Genomic DNA, 20,277 nt, shown 5'->3' on the forward strand with positions numbered 1-20,277 from the left:
CTGTCTCTAAATGTTTCCCTCTCCACACACACCATCTCTGTCTCTATCCGTGTCCCTCTCCACACACACCATCTCTGTCTCTATACGTGTCCCTCTCCACACACACCATCTCTGTCTCTATACGTGTCCCTCTTCACACACACCATCTCTGTCTCTATCCGTGTCCCTCTCCACACACACCATCTCTGTCTCTATACGTGTCCCTCTCCACACACACCATCTGTCTCTATCCGTGTCCCTCTCCATACACACCATCTCTGTCTCTATCCGTGTCCCTCTCCACACACACCATCTCTGTCTCTATCCGTGTCCCTCTCCACACACACCATCTCTGTCTCTAAATGTTTCCCTCTCCACACACACCATCTCTGTCTGTAAATGTTTCCCTCTCCACACACACCATCTCTGTCTCTATCCGTGTCCCTCTCCACACACACCATCTCTGTCTCTATCTGTTTCCCTCTCCACACACACCATCTCTGTCTCTCTGTTTCCCTCTCCACACACACCATCTCTGTCTCTATCTGTTTCCCTCTCCACACACACCATCTCTGTCTCTCTGTTTCCCTCTCCACACACACCATGTGTATAGAGGTCTATACAGGTTTCTCTTCATGTTGTAGTTGTTGGGTACAGAGCTGACAGGCTGGGGGTCTAACCAGGTTTCATGTTGTAGTTGTTAGGTGTAGAGCTGCTCAACGTTCTCCACAGACTACTCCTGACCAGAGATCCTCCAGCCGTTCAGCTCCAAGTGACGGCTGTGGTGCAGGAGACGATCCGGGCTGCACAGGACCACCTGACACAGCAGAGAGACACACAGGGTCAGTTCTGACACGGTTCGCTATGCTGGTCCCAGATACCTTTCTGCAGTCCTATAGTCATCATTAACCATGTGGTGATACCGACCAGTACCTATAGTCATCATTAACCATGTGGTGATACCGACCAGTACCTATAGTCATCATTAACCATGTGGTGATACCGACCAGTACCTATAGTCATCATTAACCATGTGGTGATACCGACCAGTACCTATAGTCATCATTAACCATGTGGTGATACCGACCAGTACCTATAGTCATCATTAACCATGTGGTGATACCGACCAGTACTATAGTCATTAACCATGTGGTGATACCGACCATACCTATAGTCATCATTAACCATGTGGTGATACCGACCAGTACCTATAGTCATCATTAACCATGTGGTGATACCGACCAGTACCTATAGTCATCATTAACCATGTGGTGATACCGACCAGTACCTATAGTCATCATTTACCATGTGGTGATACCGACCAGTACCTATAGTCATCATTAACCATGTGGTGATACCGACCAGTACCTATAGTCATCATTAACCATGTGGTGATACCGACCAGTACCTATAGTCATCATTAACCATGTGGTGATACCGACCAGTACTATAGTCATCATTTACCATGTGGTGATACCGACCAGTACTATAGTCATCATTAACCATGTCGTGATACCGACCAGTACTTATAGTCATCATTAACCATGTGGTGATACCAACCAGTACCTATAGTCATCATTAACCATGTGGTGATACCGACCAGTACCTATAGTCATCATTAACCATGTGGTGATACCGACCAGTACCTATAGTCATCATTAACCATGTGGTGATACCGACCAGTACCTATAGTCATCATTAACCATGTGGTGATACCGACCAGTACCTATAGTCATCATTAACCATGTGGTGATACCGACCAGTACCTGTAGTCATTAACCATGTGGTGATACCGTCCAGTACCTATAGTCATCATTAACCATGTGGTGATACCGACCAGTACTATAGTCATCATTAACCATGTGGTGATACCGACCAGTACCTATAGTCATCATTAACCATGCGGTGATACCGACCAGTACCTATAGTCATCATTAACCATGCGGTGATACCGACCAGTACCTATAGTCATCATTAACCATGCGGTGATACCGACCAGTACCTATAGTCATCATTAACCATGTGGTGATACCGACCAGTACTATAGTCATCATTAACCATGTGGTGATACCGACCAGTACCTATAGTCATTATTAACCATGTGGTGATACCGACCAGTACCTATAGTCATCATTAACCATGTGGTGATACCGACCAGTACTATAGTCATTAACCATGTGGTGATACCGACCAGTACCTATAGTCATCATTAACCATGTGGTGATACCGACCAGTACCTATAGTCATCAGTAACCATGTGGTGATACCGACCAGTACCTATAGTCATCATTAACCATGTGGTGATACCGACCAGTACTATAGTCATTAACCATGTGGTGATACCGACCAGTACCTATAGTCATCATTAACCATGTGGTGATACCGACCAGTACCTATAGTCATCATTAACCATGTGGTGATACCGACCAGTACCTATAGTCATCATTAACCATGTGGTGATACCGACCAGTACTATAGTCATCATTTACCATGTGGTGATACCGACCAGTACTATAGTCATCATTAACCATGTGGTGATACCAACCAGTACCTGTAGTCATTAACCATGTGGTGATACCGACCAGTACCTATAGTCATCATTAACCATGTGGTGATACCGACCAGTACTATAGTCATCATTAACCATGTGGTGATACCGACCAGTACCTATAGTCATCATTAACCATGTGGTGATACCGACCAGTACCTATAGTCATCATTAACCATGTGGTGATACCGACCAGTACCTATAGTCATCATTAACCATGTGGTGATACCGACCAGTACCTATAGTCATCATTAACCATGTGGTGATACCGACCAGTACCTATAGTCATCATTAACCATGTGGTGATACCGACCAGTACCTATAGTCATCATTAACCATGTGGTGATACCGACCAGTACTATAGTCATCATTTACCATGTGGTGATACCGACCAGTACCTATAGTCATCATTAACCATGTGGTGATACCGACCAGTACTATAGTCATCATTTACCATGTGGTGATACCGACCAGTACCTATAGTCATCATTAACCATGTGGTGATACCGACCAGTACCAATAGTCATCATTAACCATGTGGTGATACCGACCAGTACTATAGTCATCATTTACCATGTGGTGATACCGACCAGTACCTATAGTCATCATTAACCATGTGGTGATACCGACCAGTACTATAGTCATCATTTACCATGTGGTGATACCGACCAGTACCTATAGTCATCATTAACCATGTGGTGATACCGACCAGTACTATAGTCATCATTTACCATGTGGTGATACCGACCAGTACCTATAGTCATCATTAACCATGTGGTGATACCGACCAGTACCTATAGTCATCATTAACCATGTGGTGATACCGACCAGTACTATAGTCATAATTTACCATGTGGTGATACCGACCAGTACCTATAGTCATCATTAACCATGTGGTGATACCGACCAGCACCTATAGTCATCATTAACCATGTGGTGATACCGACCAGTACCTATCGTCATCATTAACCATGTGGTGATACCGACCAGTACCTATAGTCATCATTAAGCATGTGGTGATACCGACCAGTACCTATAGTCATCATTAACCATGTGGTGATACCGACCAGTACCTGTAGTCATTAACCATGTGGTGATACCGACCAGTACCTATAGTCATCATTAACCTTGTGGTGATACCGACCAGTACTATAGTCATCATTAACCATGTGGTGATACCGACCAGTACCTATAGTCATCATTAACCATGTGGTGATACCGACCAGTACCTATCGTCATCATTAACCATGTGGTGATACCGACCAGTACCTATAGTCATCATTAACCATGTGGTGATACCGACCAGTACCTATAGTCATCATTAACCATGTGGTGATACCGACCAGTACCTATAGTCATCATTAACCATGTGGTGATACCGACCAGTACCTATAGTCATCATTAACCATGTGGTGATACCGACCAGTACCTATAGTCATCATTAACCATGTGGTGATACCGACCAGTACCTATAGTCATCATTAACCATGTGGTGATACCGACCAGTACCTATAGTCATCATTAACCATGTGGTGATACCGACCAGTACTTATAGTCATCATTAACCATGTGGTGATACCAACCAGTACCTATAGTCATCATTAACCATGTGGTGATACCGACCAGTACCTATAGTCATCATTAACCATGTGGTGATACCGACCAGTACCTATAGTCATCATTAACCATGTGGTGATACCGACCAGTACCTATAGTCATCATTAACCATGTGGTGATACCGACCAGTACCTATAGTCATCATTAACCATGTGGTGATACCGACCAGTACCTGTAGTCATTAACCATGTGGTGATACCGTCCAGTACCTATAGTCATCATTAACCATGTGGTGATACCGACCAGTACTATAGTCATCATTAACCATGTGGTGATACCGACCAGTACCTATAGTCATCATTAACCATGCGGTGATACCGACCAGTACCTATAGTCATCATTAACCATGCGGTGATACCGACCAGTACCTATAGTCATCATTAACCATGTGGTGATACCGACCAGTACTATAGTCATCATTAACCATGTGGTGATACCGACCAGTACCTATAGTCATCATTAACCATGTGGTGATACCGACCAGTACCTATAGTCATCATTAACCATGTGGTGATACCGACCAGTACCTATAGTCATCATTAACCATGTGGTGATACCGACCAGTACCTATAGTCATCATTAACCATGTGGTGATACCGACCAGTACCTATAGTCATCATTAACCATGTGGTGATACCGACCAGTACCTATAGTCATCATTAACCATGTGGTGATACCGACCAGTACTTATAGTCATCATTAACCATGTGGTGATACCAACCAGTACCTATAGTCATCATTAACCATGTGGTGATACCGACCAGTACCTATAGTCATCATTAACCATGTGGTGATACCGACCAGTACCTATAGTCATCATTAACCATGTGGTGATACCGACCAGTACCTATAGTCATCATTAACCATGTGGTGATACCGACCAGTACCTATAGTCATCATTAACCATGTGGTGATACCGACCAGTACCTGTAGTCATTAACCATGTGGTGATACCGTCCAGTACCTATAGTCATCATTAACCATGTGGTGATACCGACCAGTACTATAGTCATCATTAACCATGTGGTGATACCGACCAGTACCTATAGTCATCAGTAACCATGTGGTGATACCGACCAGTACCTATAGTCATCATTAACCATGTGGTGATACCGACCAGTACTATAGTCATTAACCATGTGGTGATACCGACCAGTACCTATAGTCATCATTAACCATGTGGTGATACCGACCAGTACCTATAGTCATCAGTAACCATGTGGTGATACCGACCAGTACCTATAGTCATCATTAACCATGTGGTGATACCGACCAGTACTATAGTCATTAACCATGTGGTGATACCGACCAGTACCTATAGTCATCATTAACCATGTGGTGATACCGACCAGTACCTATAGTCATCATTAACCATGTGGTGATACCGACCAGTACCTATAGTCATCAGTAACCATGTGGTGATACCGACCAGTACCTATAGTCATCAGTAACCATGTGGTGATACCGACCAGTACCTATAGTCATCATTAACCATGTGGTGATACCGACCAGTACTATAGTCATTAACCATGTGGTGATACCGACCAGTACCTATAGTCATCATTTACCATGTGGTGATACCGACCAGTACCTATAGTCATCATTAACCATGTGGTGATACCGACCAGTACCTATAGTCATCATTAACCATGTGGTGATACCGACCAGTACCTATAGTCATCATTAACCATGTGGTGATACCGACCAGTACCTATAGTCATCATTAACCATGTGGTGATACCGACCAGTACCTATAGTCATCATTAACCATGTGGCGATACCAACCAGTACCTATAGTCATCATTAACCATGTGGTGATACCGACCAGTACCTATAGTCATCATTAACCATGTGGTGATACCGACCAGTACTATCGTCATTAACCATGTGGTGATACCGACCAGTACTATCGTCATTAACCATGTGGTGATACCGACCAGTACCTATAGTCATCATTAACCATGTGGTGATACCGACCAGTACTATAGTCATTAACCATGTGGTGATACCGACCATACCTATAGTCATCATTAACCATGTGGTGATACCGACCAGTACCTATAGTCATCATTAACCATGTGGTGATACCGACCAGTACCTATAGTCATCATTTACCATGTGGTGATACCGACCAGTACCTATAGTCATCATTAACCATGTGGTGATACCGACCAGTACCTATAGTCATCAGTAACCATGTGGTGATAACGACCAGTACCTATAGTCATCAGTAACCATGTGGTGATAACGACCAGTACCTATAGTCATCATTAACCATGTGGTGATACCAACCAGTACTATAGTCATTAACCATGTGGTGATACCGACCAGTACCTATAGTCATCAGTAACCATGTGGTGATACCGACCAGTACCTATAGTCATCAGTAACCATGTGGTGATAACGACCAGTACCTATAGTCATCATTAACCATGTGGTGATACCGACCAGTACCTATAGTCATCATTAACCATGTGGTGATACCGACCAGTACCTATAGTCATCATTAACCATGTGGTGATACCGACCAGTACCTATAGTCATCATTAACCATGTGGTGATACCGACCAGTACCTATAGTCATCATTTACCATGTGGTGATACCGACCAGTACCTATAGTCATCATTAACCATGTGGTGATACCGACCAGTACTATAGTCATCATTTACCATGTGGTGATACCGACCAGTACTATAGTCATCATTAACCATGTGGTGATACCGACCAGTACCTATAGTCATCATTAACCATGTGGTGATACCGACCAGTACCTATAGTCATCATTAACCATGTGGTGATACCGACCAGTACTATAGTCATCATTTACCATGTGGTGATACCGACCAGTACTATAGTCATCATTAACCATGTGGTGATACCGACCAGTACCTATAGTCATCATTAACCATGTGGTGATACCGACCAGTACCTATAGTCATCATTAACCATGTGGTGATACCGACCAGTACCTATAGTCATCATTAACCATGCGGTGATACCGACCAGTACTATAGTCATCATTTACCATGTGGTGATACCGACCAGTACCTATAGTCATCATTTACCATGTGGTGATACCGACCAGTACCTATAGTCATCATTAACCATGTGGTGATACCGACCAGTACCTATAGTCATCATTAACCATGTGGTGATACCGACCAGTACTATAGTCATCATTAACCATGTGGTGATACCGACCAGTACCTATAGTCATCATTAACCATGTGGTGATACCGACCAGTACCTATAGTCATCATTAACCATGTGGTGATACCGACCAGTACCTGTAGTCATTAACCATGTGGTGATACCGTCCAGTACCTATAGTCATCATTAACCATGTGGTGATACCGACCAGTACTATAGTCATCATTAACCATGTGGTGATACCGACCAGTACCTATAGTCATCATTAACCATGCGGTGATACCGACCAGTACCTATAGTCATCATTAACCATGCGGTGATACCGACCAGTACCTATAGTCATCATTAACCATGCGGTGATACCGACCAGTACCTATAGTCATCATTAACCATGTGGTGATACCGACCAGTACTATAGTCATCATTAACCATGTGGTGATACCGACCAGTACCTATAGTCATCAGTAACCATGTGGTGATACCGACCAGTACCTATAGTCATCATTAACCATGTGGTGATACCGACCAGTACTATAGTCATTAACCATGTGGTGATACCGACCAGTACCTATAGTCATCATTAACCATGTGGTGATACCGACCAGTACCTATAGTCATCAGTAACCATGTGGTGATACCGACCAGTACCTATAGTCATCATTAACCATGTGGTGATACCGACCAGTACTATAGTCATTAACCATGTGGTGATACCGACCAGTACCTATAGTCATCATTAACCATGTGGTGATACCGACCAGTACCTATAGTCATCATTAACCATGTGGTGATACCGACCAGTACCTATAGTCATCAGTAACCATGTGGTGATACCGACCAGTACCTATAGTCATCAGTAACCATGTGGTGATACCGACCAGTACCTATAGTCATCATTAACCATGTGGTGATACCGACCAGTACTATAGTCATTAACCATGTAGTGATACCGACCAGTACCTATAGTCATCATTTACCATGTGGTGATACCGACCAGTACCTATAGTCATCATTAACCATGTGGTGATACCGACCAGTACCTATAGTCATCATTAACCATGTGGTGATACCGACCAGTACCTATAGTCATCATTAACCATGTGGTGATACCGACCAGTACCTATAGTCATCATTAACCATGTGGTGATACCGACCAGTACCTATAGTCATCATTAACCATGTGGCGATACCAACCAGTACCTATAGTCATCATTAACCATGTGGTGATACCGACCAGTACCTATAGTCATCATTAACCATGTGGTGATACCGACCAGTACTATCGTCATTAACCATGTGGTGATACCGACCAGTACTATCGTCATTAACCATGTGGTGATACCGACCAGTACCTATAGTCATCATTAACCATGTGGTGATACCGACCAGTACTATAGTCATTAACCATGTGGTGATACCGACCATACCTATAGTCATCATTAACCATGTGGTGATACCGACCAGTACCTATAGTCATCATTAACCATGTGGTGATACCGACCAGTACCTATAGTCATCATTTACCATGTGGTGATACCGACCAGTACCTATAGTCATCATTAACCATGTGGTGATACCGACCAGTACCTATAGTCATCATTAACCATGTGGTGATACCGACCAGTACCTATAGTCATCATTAACCATGTGGTGATACCAACCAGTACTATAGTCATTAACCATGTGGTGATACCGACCAGTACCTATAGTCATCAGTAACCATGTGGTGATACCGACCAGTACCTATAGTCATCAGTAACCATGTGGTGATAACGACCAGTACCTATAGTCATCATTAACCATGTGGTGATACCGACCAGTACCTATAGTCATCATTAACCATGTGGTGATACCGACCAGTACCTATAGTCATCATTAACCATGTGGTGATACCGACCAGTACCTATAGTCATCATTAACCATGTGGTGATACCGACCAGTACCTATAGTCATCATTTACCATGTGGTGATACCGACCAGTACCTATAGTCATCATTAACCATGTGGTGATACCGACCAGTACTATAGTCATCATTTACCATGTGGTGATACCGACCAGTACTATAGTCATCATTAACCATGTGGTGATACCGACCAGTACCTATAGTCATCATTAACCATGTGGTGATACCGACCAGTACCTATAGTCATCATTAACCATGTGGTGATACCGACCAGTACTATAGTCATCATTTACCATGTGGTGATACCGACCAGTACTATAGTCATCATTAACCATGTGGTGATACCGACCAGTACCTATAGTCATCATTAACCATGTGGTGATACCGACCAGTACCTATAGTCATCATTAACCATGTGGTGATACCGACCAGTACCTATAGTCATCATTAACCATGCGGTGATACCGACCAGTACTATAGTCATCATTTACCATGTGGTGATACCGACCAGTACCTATAGTCATCATTTACCATGTGGTGATACCGACCAGTACCTATAGTCATCATTAACCATGTGGTGATACCGACCAGTACCTATAGTCATCATTAACCATGTGGTGATACCGACCAGTACTATAGTCATCATTTACCATGTGGTGATACCGACCAGTACCTATAGTCATCATTAACCATGTGGTGGTACCGACCAGTACTATAGTCATCATTTACCATGTGGTGATACCGACCAGTACCTATAGTCATCATTAACCATGTGGTGATACCGACCAGTACTGTAGTCATCATTAACCATGTGGTGATACCGACCAGTACCTATAGTCATCATTAACCATGTGGTGATACCGACCAGTACTATATTCATCATTAACCATGTGGTGATACCGACCAGTACCTATAGTCATCATTAACCATGTGGTGATACCGACCAGCACCTATAGTCATCATTAACCATGTGGTGATACCGACCAGTACCTATCGTCATCATTAACCATGTGGTGATACCGACCAGTACCTATAGTCATCATTAAGCATGTGGTGATACCGACCAGTACCTATAGTCATCATTAACCATGTGGTGATACCGACCAGTACCTGTAGTCATTAACCATGTGGTGATACCGACCAGTACCTATAGTCATCATTAACCATGTGGTGATACCGACCAGTACTATAGTCATCATTAACCATGTGGTGATACCGACCAGTACCTATAGTCATCATTAACCATGTGGTGATACCGACCAGATACCGACCAGTACCTATCGTCATCATTAACCATGTGGTGATACCGACCAGTACCTATAGTCATCATTAACCACGTGGTGATACCGACCAGTACCTATAGTCATCATTAACCATGTGGTGATACCGACCAGTACCTATAGTCATCATTAACCATGTGGTGATACCGACCAGTACCTATAGTCATCATTAACCATGTGGTGATACCGACCAGTACTATAGTCATCATTTACCATGTGGTGATACCGACCAGTACTATAGTCATCATTAACCATGTGGTGATACCGACCAGTACCTATAGTCATCATTAACCATGTGGTGATACCGACCAGTACCTATAGTCATCATTAACCATGTGGTGATACCGACCAGTACCTATAGTCATCATTAACCATGCGGTGATACCGACCAGTACTATAGTCATCATTTACCATGTGGTGATACCGACCAGTACCTATAGTCATCATTTACCATGTGGTGATACCGACCAGTACCTATAGTCATCATTAACCATGTGGTGATACCGACCAGTACCTATAGTCATCATTAACCATGTGGTGATACCGACCAGTACTATAGTCATCATTAACCATGTGGTGATACCGACCAGTACCTATAGTCATCATTAACCATGTGGTGATACCGACCAGTACCTATAGTCATCATTAACCATGTGGTGATACCGACCAGTACCTGTAGTCATTAACCATGTGGTGATACCGTCCAGTACCTATAGTCATCATTAACCATGTGGTGATACCGACCAGTACTATAGTCATCATTAACCATGTGGTGATACCGACCAGTACCTATAGTCATCATTAACCATGCGGTGATACCGACCAGTACCTATAGTCATCATTAACCATGCGGTGATACCGACCAGTACCTATAGTCATCATTAACCATGCGGTGATACCGACCAGTACCTATAGTCATCATTAACCATGTGGTGATACCGACCAGTACTATAGTCATCATTAACCATGTGGTGATACCGACCAGTACCTATAGTCATCAGTAACCATGTGGTGATACCGACCAGTACCTATAGTCATCATTAACCATGTGGTGATACCGACCAGTACTATAGTCATTAACCATGTGGTGATACCGACCAGTACCTATAGTCATCATTAACCATGTGGTGATACCGACCAGTACCTATAGTCATCAGTAACCATGTGGTGATACCGACCAGTACCTATAGTCATCATTAACCATGTGGTGATACCGACCAGTACTATAGTCATTAACCATGTGGTGATACCGACCAGTACCTATAGTCATCATTAACCATGTGGTGATACCGACCAGTACCTATAGTCATCATTAACCATGTGGTGATACCGACCAGTACCTATAGTCATCAGTAACCATGTGGTGATACCGACCAGTACCTATAGTCATCAGTAACCATGTGGTGATACCGACCAGTACCTATAGTCATCATTAACCATGTGGTGATACCGACCAGTACTATAGTCATTAACCATGTAGTGATACCGACCAGTACCTATAGTCATCATTTACCATGTGGTGATACCGACCAGTACCTATAGTCATCATTAACCATGTGGTGATACCGACCAGTACCTATAGTCATCATTAACCATGTGGTGATACCGACCAGTACCTATAGTCATCATTAACCATGTGGTGATACCGACCAGTACCTATAGTCATCATTAACCATGTGGTGATACCGACCAGTACCTATAGTCATCATTAACCATGTGGCGATACCAACCAGTACCTATAGTCATCATTAACCATGTGGTGATACCGACCAGTACCTATAGTCATCATTAACCATGTGGTGATACCGACCAGTACTATCGTCATTAACCATGTGGTGATACCGACCAGTACTATCGTCATTAACCATGTGGTGATACCGACCAGTACCTATAGTCATCATTAACCATGTGGTGATACCGACCAGTACTATAGTCATTAACCATGTGGTGATACCGACCATACCTATAGTCATCATTAACCATGTGGTGATACCGACCAGTACCTATAGTCATCATTAACCATGTGGTGATACCGACCAGTACCTATAGTCATCATTTACCATGTGGTGATACCGACCAGTACCTATAGTCATCATTAACCATGTGGTGATACCGACCAGTACCTATAGTCATCATTAACCATGTGGTGATACCGACCAGTACCTATAGTCATCATTAACCATGTGGTGATACCAACCAGTACTATAGTCATTAACCATGTGGTGATACCGACCAGTACCTATAGTCATCAGTAACCATGTGGTGATACCGACCAGTACCTATAGTCATCAGTAACCATGTGGTGATAACGACCAGTACCTATAGTCATCATTAACCATGTGGTGATACCGACCAGTACCTATAGTCATCATTAACCATGTGGTGATACCGACCAGTACCTATAGTCATCATTAACCATGTGGTGATACCGACCAGTACCTATAGTCATCATTAACCATGTGGTGATACCGACCAGTACCTATAGTCATCATTTACCATGTGGTGATACCGACCAGTACCTATAGTCATCATTAACCATGTGGTGATACCGACCAGTACTATAGTCATCATTTACCATGTGGTGATACCGACCAGTACTATAGTCATCATTAACCATGTGGTGATACCGACCAGTACCTATAGTCATCATTAACCATGTGGTGATACCGACCAGTACCTATAGTCATCATTAACCATGTGGTGATACCGACCAGTACTATAGTCATCATTTACCATGTGGTGATACCGACCAGTACTATAGTCATCATTAACCATGTGGTGATACCGACCAGTACCTATAGTCATCATTAACCATGTGGTGATACCGACCAGTACCTATAGTCATCATTAACCATGTGGTGATACCGACCAGTACCTATAGTCATCATTAACCATGCGGTGATACCGACCAGTACTATAGTCATCATTTACCATGTGGTGATACCGACCAGTACCTATAGTCATCATTTACCATGTGGTGATACCGACCAGTACCTATAGTCATCATTAACCATGTGGTGATACCGACCAGTACCTATAGTCATCATTAACCATGTGGTGATACCGACCAGTACTATAGTCATCATTTACCATGTGGTGATACCGACCAGTACCTATAGTCATCATTAACCATGTGGTGGTACCGACCAGTACTATAGTCATCATTTACCATGTGGTGATACCGACCAGTACCTATAGTCATCATTAACCATGTGGTGATACCGACCAGTACTGTAGTCATCATTAACCATGTGGTGATACCGACCAGTACCTATAGTCATCATTAACCATGTGGTGATACCGACCAGTACTATATTCATCATTAACCATGTGGTGATACCGACCAGTACCTATAGTCATCATTAACCATGTGGTGATACCGACCAGCACCTATAGTCATCATTAACCATGTGGTGATACCGACCAGTACCTATCGTCATCATTAACCATGTGGTGATACCGACCAGTACCTATAGTCATCATTAAGCATGTGGTGATACCGACCAGTACCTATAGTCATCATTAACCATGTGGTGATACCGACCAGTACCTGTAGTCATTAACCATGTGGTGATACCGACCAGTACCTATAGTCATCATTAACCATGTGGTGATACCGACCAGTACTATAGTCATCATTAACCATGTGGTGATACCGACCAGTACCTATAGTCATCATTAACCATGTGGTGATACCGACCAGATACCGACCAGTACCTATCGTCATCATTAACCATGTGGTGATACCGACCAGTACCTATAGTCATCATTAACCACGTGGTGATACCGACCAGTACCTATAGTCATCATTAACCATGTGGTGATACCGACCAGTACCTATAGTCATCATTAACCATGTGGTGATACCGACCAGTACCTATAGTCATCATTAACCATGTGGTGATACCGACCAGTACCTATAGTCATCATTAACCATGTGGTGATACCGACCAGTACCTATAGTCATCATTAACCATGTGGTGATACCGACCAGTACCTGTACTCATTAACCATGTGGTGATACCGACCAGTACTATAGTCATCATTAACCATGTGGTGATACCGACCAGTACCTATAGTCATCATTAACCATGTGGTGATACCGACCAGTACCTATAGTCATCATTAACCATGTGGTGATACCGACCAGTACCTATAGTCATCATTAACCATGCGGTGATACCGACCAGTACCTATAGTCATCATTAACCATGTGGTGATACCGACCAGTACTATAGTCATCATTTACCATGTGGTGATACCGACCAGTACCTATAGTCATCATTAACCATGTGGTGATACCGACCAGTACCTATAGTCATCATTTACCATGTGGTGATACCGACCAGTACCTATAGTCATCATTAACCATGTGGTGATACCGACCAGTACTATAGTCATCATTTACCATGTGGTGATACCGACCAATACTATAGTCATCATTAACCATGTGGTGATACCGACCAGTACCTATAGTCATCATTAACCATGTGGTGATACCGACCAGTACCTATAGTCATCATTAACCATGTGGTGATACCGACCAGTACTATAGTCATCATTTACCATGTGGTGATACCGACCAGTACTATAGTCATCATTAACCATGTGGTGATACCGACCAGTACCTATAGTCATCATTAACCATGTGGTGATACCGACCAGTACCTATAGTCATCATTAACCATGTGGTGATACCGACCAGTACCTATAGTCATCATTAACCATGCGGTGATACCGACCAGTACTATAGTCATCATTAACCATGTGGTGATACCGACCAGTACTATAGTCATCATTTACCATGTGGTGATACCGACCAGTACCTATAGTCATCATTAACCATGTGGTGATACCGACCAGTACTATAGTCATCATTTACCATGTGGTGATACCGACCAGTACCTATAGTCATCATTAACCATGTGGTGATACCGACCAGTACTGTAGTCATCATTAACCATGTGGTGATACCGACCAGTACCTATAGTCATCATTAACCATGTGGTGATACCGACCAGTACTATATTCATCATTAACCATGTGGTGATACCGACCAGTACCTATAGTCATCATTAACCATGTGGTGATACCGACCAGCACCTATAGTCATCATTAACCATGTGGTGATACCGACCAGTACCTATCGTCATCATTAACCATGTGGTGATACCGACCAGTACCTATAGTCATCATTAAGCATGTGGTGATACCGACCAGTACCTATAGTCATCATTAACCATGTGGTGATACCGACCAGTACCTGTAGTCATTAACCATGTGGTGATACCGACCAGTACCTATAGTCATCATTAACCATGTGGTGATACCGACCAGTACTATAGTCATCATTAACCATGTGGTGATACCGACCAGTACCTATAGTCATCATTAACCATGTGGTGATACCGACCAGTACCTATCGTCATCATTAACCATGTGGTGATACCGACCAGTACCTATAGTCATCATTAACCACATGGTGATACCGACCAGTACCTATAGTCATCATTAACCATGTGGTGATACCGACCAGTACCTATAGTCATCATTAACCATGTGGTGATACCGACCAGTACCTATAGTCATCATTAACCATGTGGTGATACCGACCAGTACCTATAGTCATCATTAACCATGTGGTGATACCGACCAGTACCTATAGTCATCATTAACCATGTGGTGATACCGACCAGTACCTATAGTCATCATTAACCATGTGGTGATACCGACCAGTACCTGTACTCATTAACCATGTGGTGATACCGACCAGTACTATAGTCATCATTAACCATGTGGTGATACCGACCAGTACCTATAGTCATCATTAACCATGTGGTGATACCGACCAGTACCTATAGTCATCATTAACCATGTGGTGATACCGACCAGTACCTATAGTCATCATTAACCATGCGGTGATACCGACCAGTACCTATAGTCATCATTAACCATGTGGTGATACCGACCAGTACTATAGTCATCATTAACCATGTGGTGATACCGACCAGTACTATAGTCATCATTTACCATGTGGTGATACCGACCAGTACCTATAGTCATCATTAACCATGTGGTGATACCGACCAGTACCTATAGTCATCATTAACCGACCAGTACCTATAGTCATCATTAACCATGTGGTGATACCGACCAGTACCTATAGTCATCATTAACCATGTGGTGATACCGACCAGTACCTATAGTCATCATTAACCATGTGGTGATACCGACCAGTACCTATAGTCATCATTAACCATGTGGTGATACCGACCAGTACCTATAGTCATCATTAACCATGTGGTGATACCGACCAGTACCTATAGTCATCATTAACCATGTGGTGATACCGACCAGTACCTATAGTCATCATTAACCATGTGGTGATACCGACCAGTACCTATAGTCATCATTAACCATGTGGTGATACCGACCAGTACTATAGTCATCATTTACCATGTGGTGATACCGACCAGTACTATAGTCATCATTAACCATGTGGTGATACCGACCAGTACCTATAGTCATCATTAACCATGTGGTGATACCGACCAGTACCTATAGTCATCATTAACCATGTGGTGATACCGACCAGTACCTATAGTCATCATTAACCATGTGGTGATACCGACCAGTACCTATAGTCATCATTAACCATGTGGTGATACCGACCAGTACCTGTAGTCATTAACCATGTGGTGATACCGACCAGTACCTATAGTCATCATTAACCATGTGGTGATACCGACCAGTACCTATAGTCATCATTAACCATGTGGTGATACCGACCAGTACTATAGTCATCATTTACCATGTGGTGATACCGACCAGTACCTATAGTCATCATTAACCATGTGGTGATACCGACCAGTACTATAGTCATCATTTACCATGTGGTGATACCGACCAGTACCTATAGTCATCATTAACCATGTGGTGATACCGACCAGTACTGTAGTCATCATTAACCATGTGGTGATACCGACCAGTACCTATAGTCATCATTAACCATGTGGTGATACCGACCAGTACTATAGTCATCATTAACCATGTGGTGATACCGACCAGTACCTATAGTCATCATTAACCATGTGGTGATACCGACCAGCAGCTATAGTCATCATTAACCATGTGGTGATACCGACCAGTACCTATAGTCATCATTAACCATGTGGTGATACCGACCAGTACCTATAGTCATCATTAACCATGTGGTGATACCGACCAGTACCTATAGTCATCATTAACCATGTGGTGATACCGACCAGTACTATAGTCATCATTTACCATGTGGTGATACCGACCAGTACTATAGTCATCATTAACCATGTGGTGATACCGACCAGTACCTATAGTCATCATTAACCATGTGGTGATACCGACCAGTACCTATAGTCATCATTAACCATGTGGTGATACCGACCAGTACCTATAGTCATCATTAACCATGCGGTGATACCGACCAGTACTATAGTCATCATTAACCATGTGGTGATACCGACCAGTACTATAGTCATCATTTACCATGTGGTGATACCGACCAGTACCTATAGTCATCATTAACCATGTGGTGATACCGACCAGTACTATAGTCATCATTTACCATGTGGTGATACCGACCAGTACCTATAGTCATCATTAACCATGTGGTGATACCGACCAGTACTGTAGTCATCATTAACCATGTGGTGATACCGACCAGTACCTATAGTCATCATTAACCATGTGGTGATACCGACCAGTACTATATTCATCATTAACCATGTGGTGATACCGACCAGTACCTATAGTCATCATTAACCATGTGGTGATACCGACCAGCACCTATAGTCATCATTAACCATGTGGTGATACCGACCAGTACCTATCGTCATCATTAACCATGTGGTGATACCGACCAGTACCTATAGTCATCATTAAGCATGTGGTGATACCGACCAGTACCTATAGTCATCATTAACCATGTGGTGATACCGACCAGTACCTGTAGTCATTAACCATGTGGTGATACCGACCAGTACCTATAGTCATCATTAACCATGTGGTGATACCGACCAGTACTATAGTCATCATTAACCATGTGGTGATACCGACCAGTACCTATAGTCATCATTAACCATGTGGTGATACCGACCAGTACCTATCGTCATCATTAACCATGTGGTGATACCGACCAGTACCTATAGTCATCATTAACCACGTGGTGATACCGACCAGTACCTATAGTCATCATTAACCATGTGGTGATACCGACCAGTACCTATAGTCATCATTAACCATGTGGTGATACCGACCAGTACCTATAGTCATCATTAACCATGTGGTGATACCGACCAGTACCTATAGTCATCATTAACCATGTGGTGATACCGACCAGTACCTATAGTCATCATTAACCATGTGGTGATACCGACCAGTACCTGTACTCATTAACCATGTGGTGATACCGACCAGTACTATAGTCATCATTAACCATGTGGTGATACCGACCAGTACCTATAGTCATCATTAACCATGTGGTGATACCGACCAGTACCTATAGTCATCATTAACCATGTGGTGATACCGACCAGTACCTATAGTCATCATTAACCATGCGGTGATACCGACCAGTACCTATAGTCATCATTAACCATGTGGTGATACCGACCAGTACTATAGTCATCATTAACCATGTGGTGATACCGACCAGTACTATAGTCATCATTTACCATGTGGTGATACCGACCAGTACCTATAGTCATCATTAACCATGTGGTGATACCGACCAGTACCTATAGTCATCATTAACCATGTGGTGATACCGACCAGTACTATAGTCATCATTTACCATGTGGTGATACCGACCAGTACCTATAGTCATCATTAACCGACCAGTACCTATAGTCATCATTAACCATGTGGTGATACCGACCAGTACCTATAGTCATCATTAACCATGTGGTGATACCGACCAGTACCTATAGTCATCATTAACCATGTGGTGATACCGACCAGTACCTATAGTCATCATTAACCATGTGGTGATACCGACCAGTACCTATAGTCATCATTAACCATGTGGTGATACCGACCAGTACCTATAGTCATCATTAACCATGTGGTGATACCGACCAGTACCTATAGTCATCATTAACCATGTGGTGATACCGACCAGTACCTATAGTCATCATTAACCATGTGGTGATACCGACCAGTACTATAGTCATCATTTACCATGTGGTGATACCGACCAGTACTATAGTCATCATTAACCATGTGGTGATACCGACCAGTACCTATAGTCATCATTAACCATGTGGTGATACCGACCAGTACCTATAGTCATCATTAACCATGTGGTGATACCGACCAGTACCTATAGTCATCATTAACCATGTGGTGATACCGACCAGTACCTGTAGTCATTAACCATGTGGTGATACCGACCAGTACCTATAGTCATCATTAACCATGTGGTGATACCGACCAGTACCTATAGTCATCATTAACCATGTGGTGATACCGACCAGTACTATAGTCATCATTTACCATGTGGTGATACCGACCAGTACCTATAGTCATCATTAACCATGTGGTGATACCGACCAGTACTATAGTCATCATTTACCATGTGGTGATACCGACCAGTACCTATAGTCATCATTAACCATGTGGTGATACCGACCAGTACTGTAGTCATCATTAACCATGTGGTGATACCGACCAGTACCTATAGTCATCATTAACCATGTGGTGATACCGACCAGTACTATAGTCATCATTAACCATGTGGTGATACCGACCAGTACCTATAGT

The 20,277-nt window shown here is 42.9% G+C and overlaps 1 protein-coding gene across 8 annotated transcripts in view; it reads left to right on the top strand.

The window, feature by feature from the left end:
- Positions 1-20,277, top strand: part of heatr5b (HEAT repeat containing 5B) — a 275,921-nt gene that overhangs the window by 99,162 nt on the left and 156,482 nt on the right. For all 8 annotated transcript variants that reach the window (XR_005036414.1, XR_005036413.1, XM_036945947.1 and 5 more), the window contains one exon: positions 677-821. Coding sequence is in view for 6 of the 8 variants with exons in the window: in XM_036945947.1 (XP_036801842.1) it covers positions 677-821 (145 nt within the window). In the remaining 2 variants the exon portion in view is untranslated. The remainder of the gene's footprint in view (positions 1-676; positions 822-20,277) is intronic.

Source organism: Oncorhynchus mykiss, chromosome 16, assembly GCF_013265735.2.
Source record: "Oncorhynchus mykiss isolate Arlee chromosome 16, USDA_OmykA_1.1, whole genome shotgun sequence".
Taxonomy (NCBI): Eukaryota; Metazoa; Chordata; class Actinopteri; order Salmoniformes; family Salmonidae; genus Oncorhynchus; species Oncorhynchus mykiss.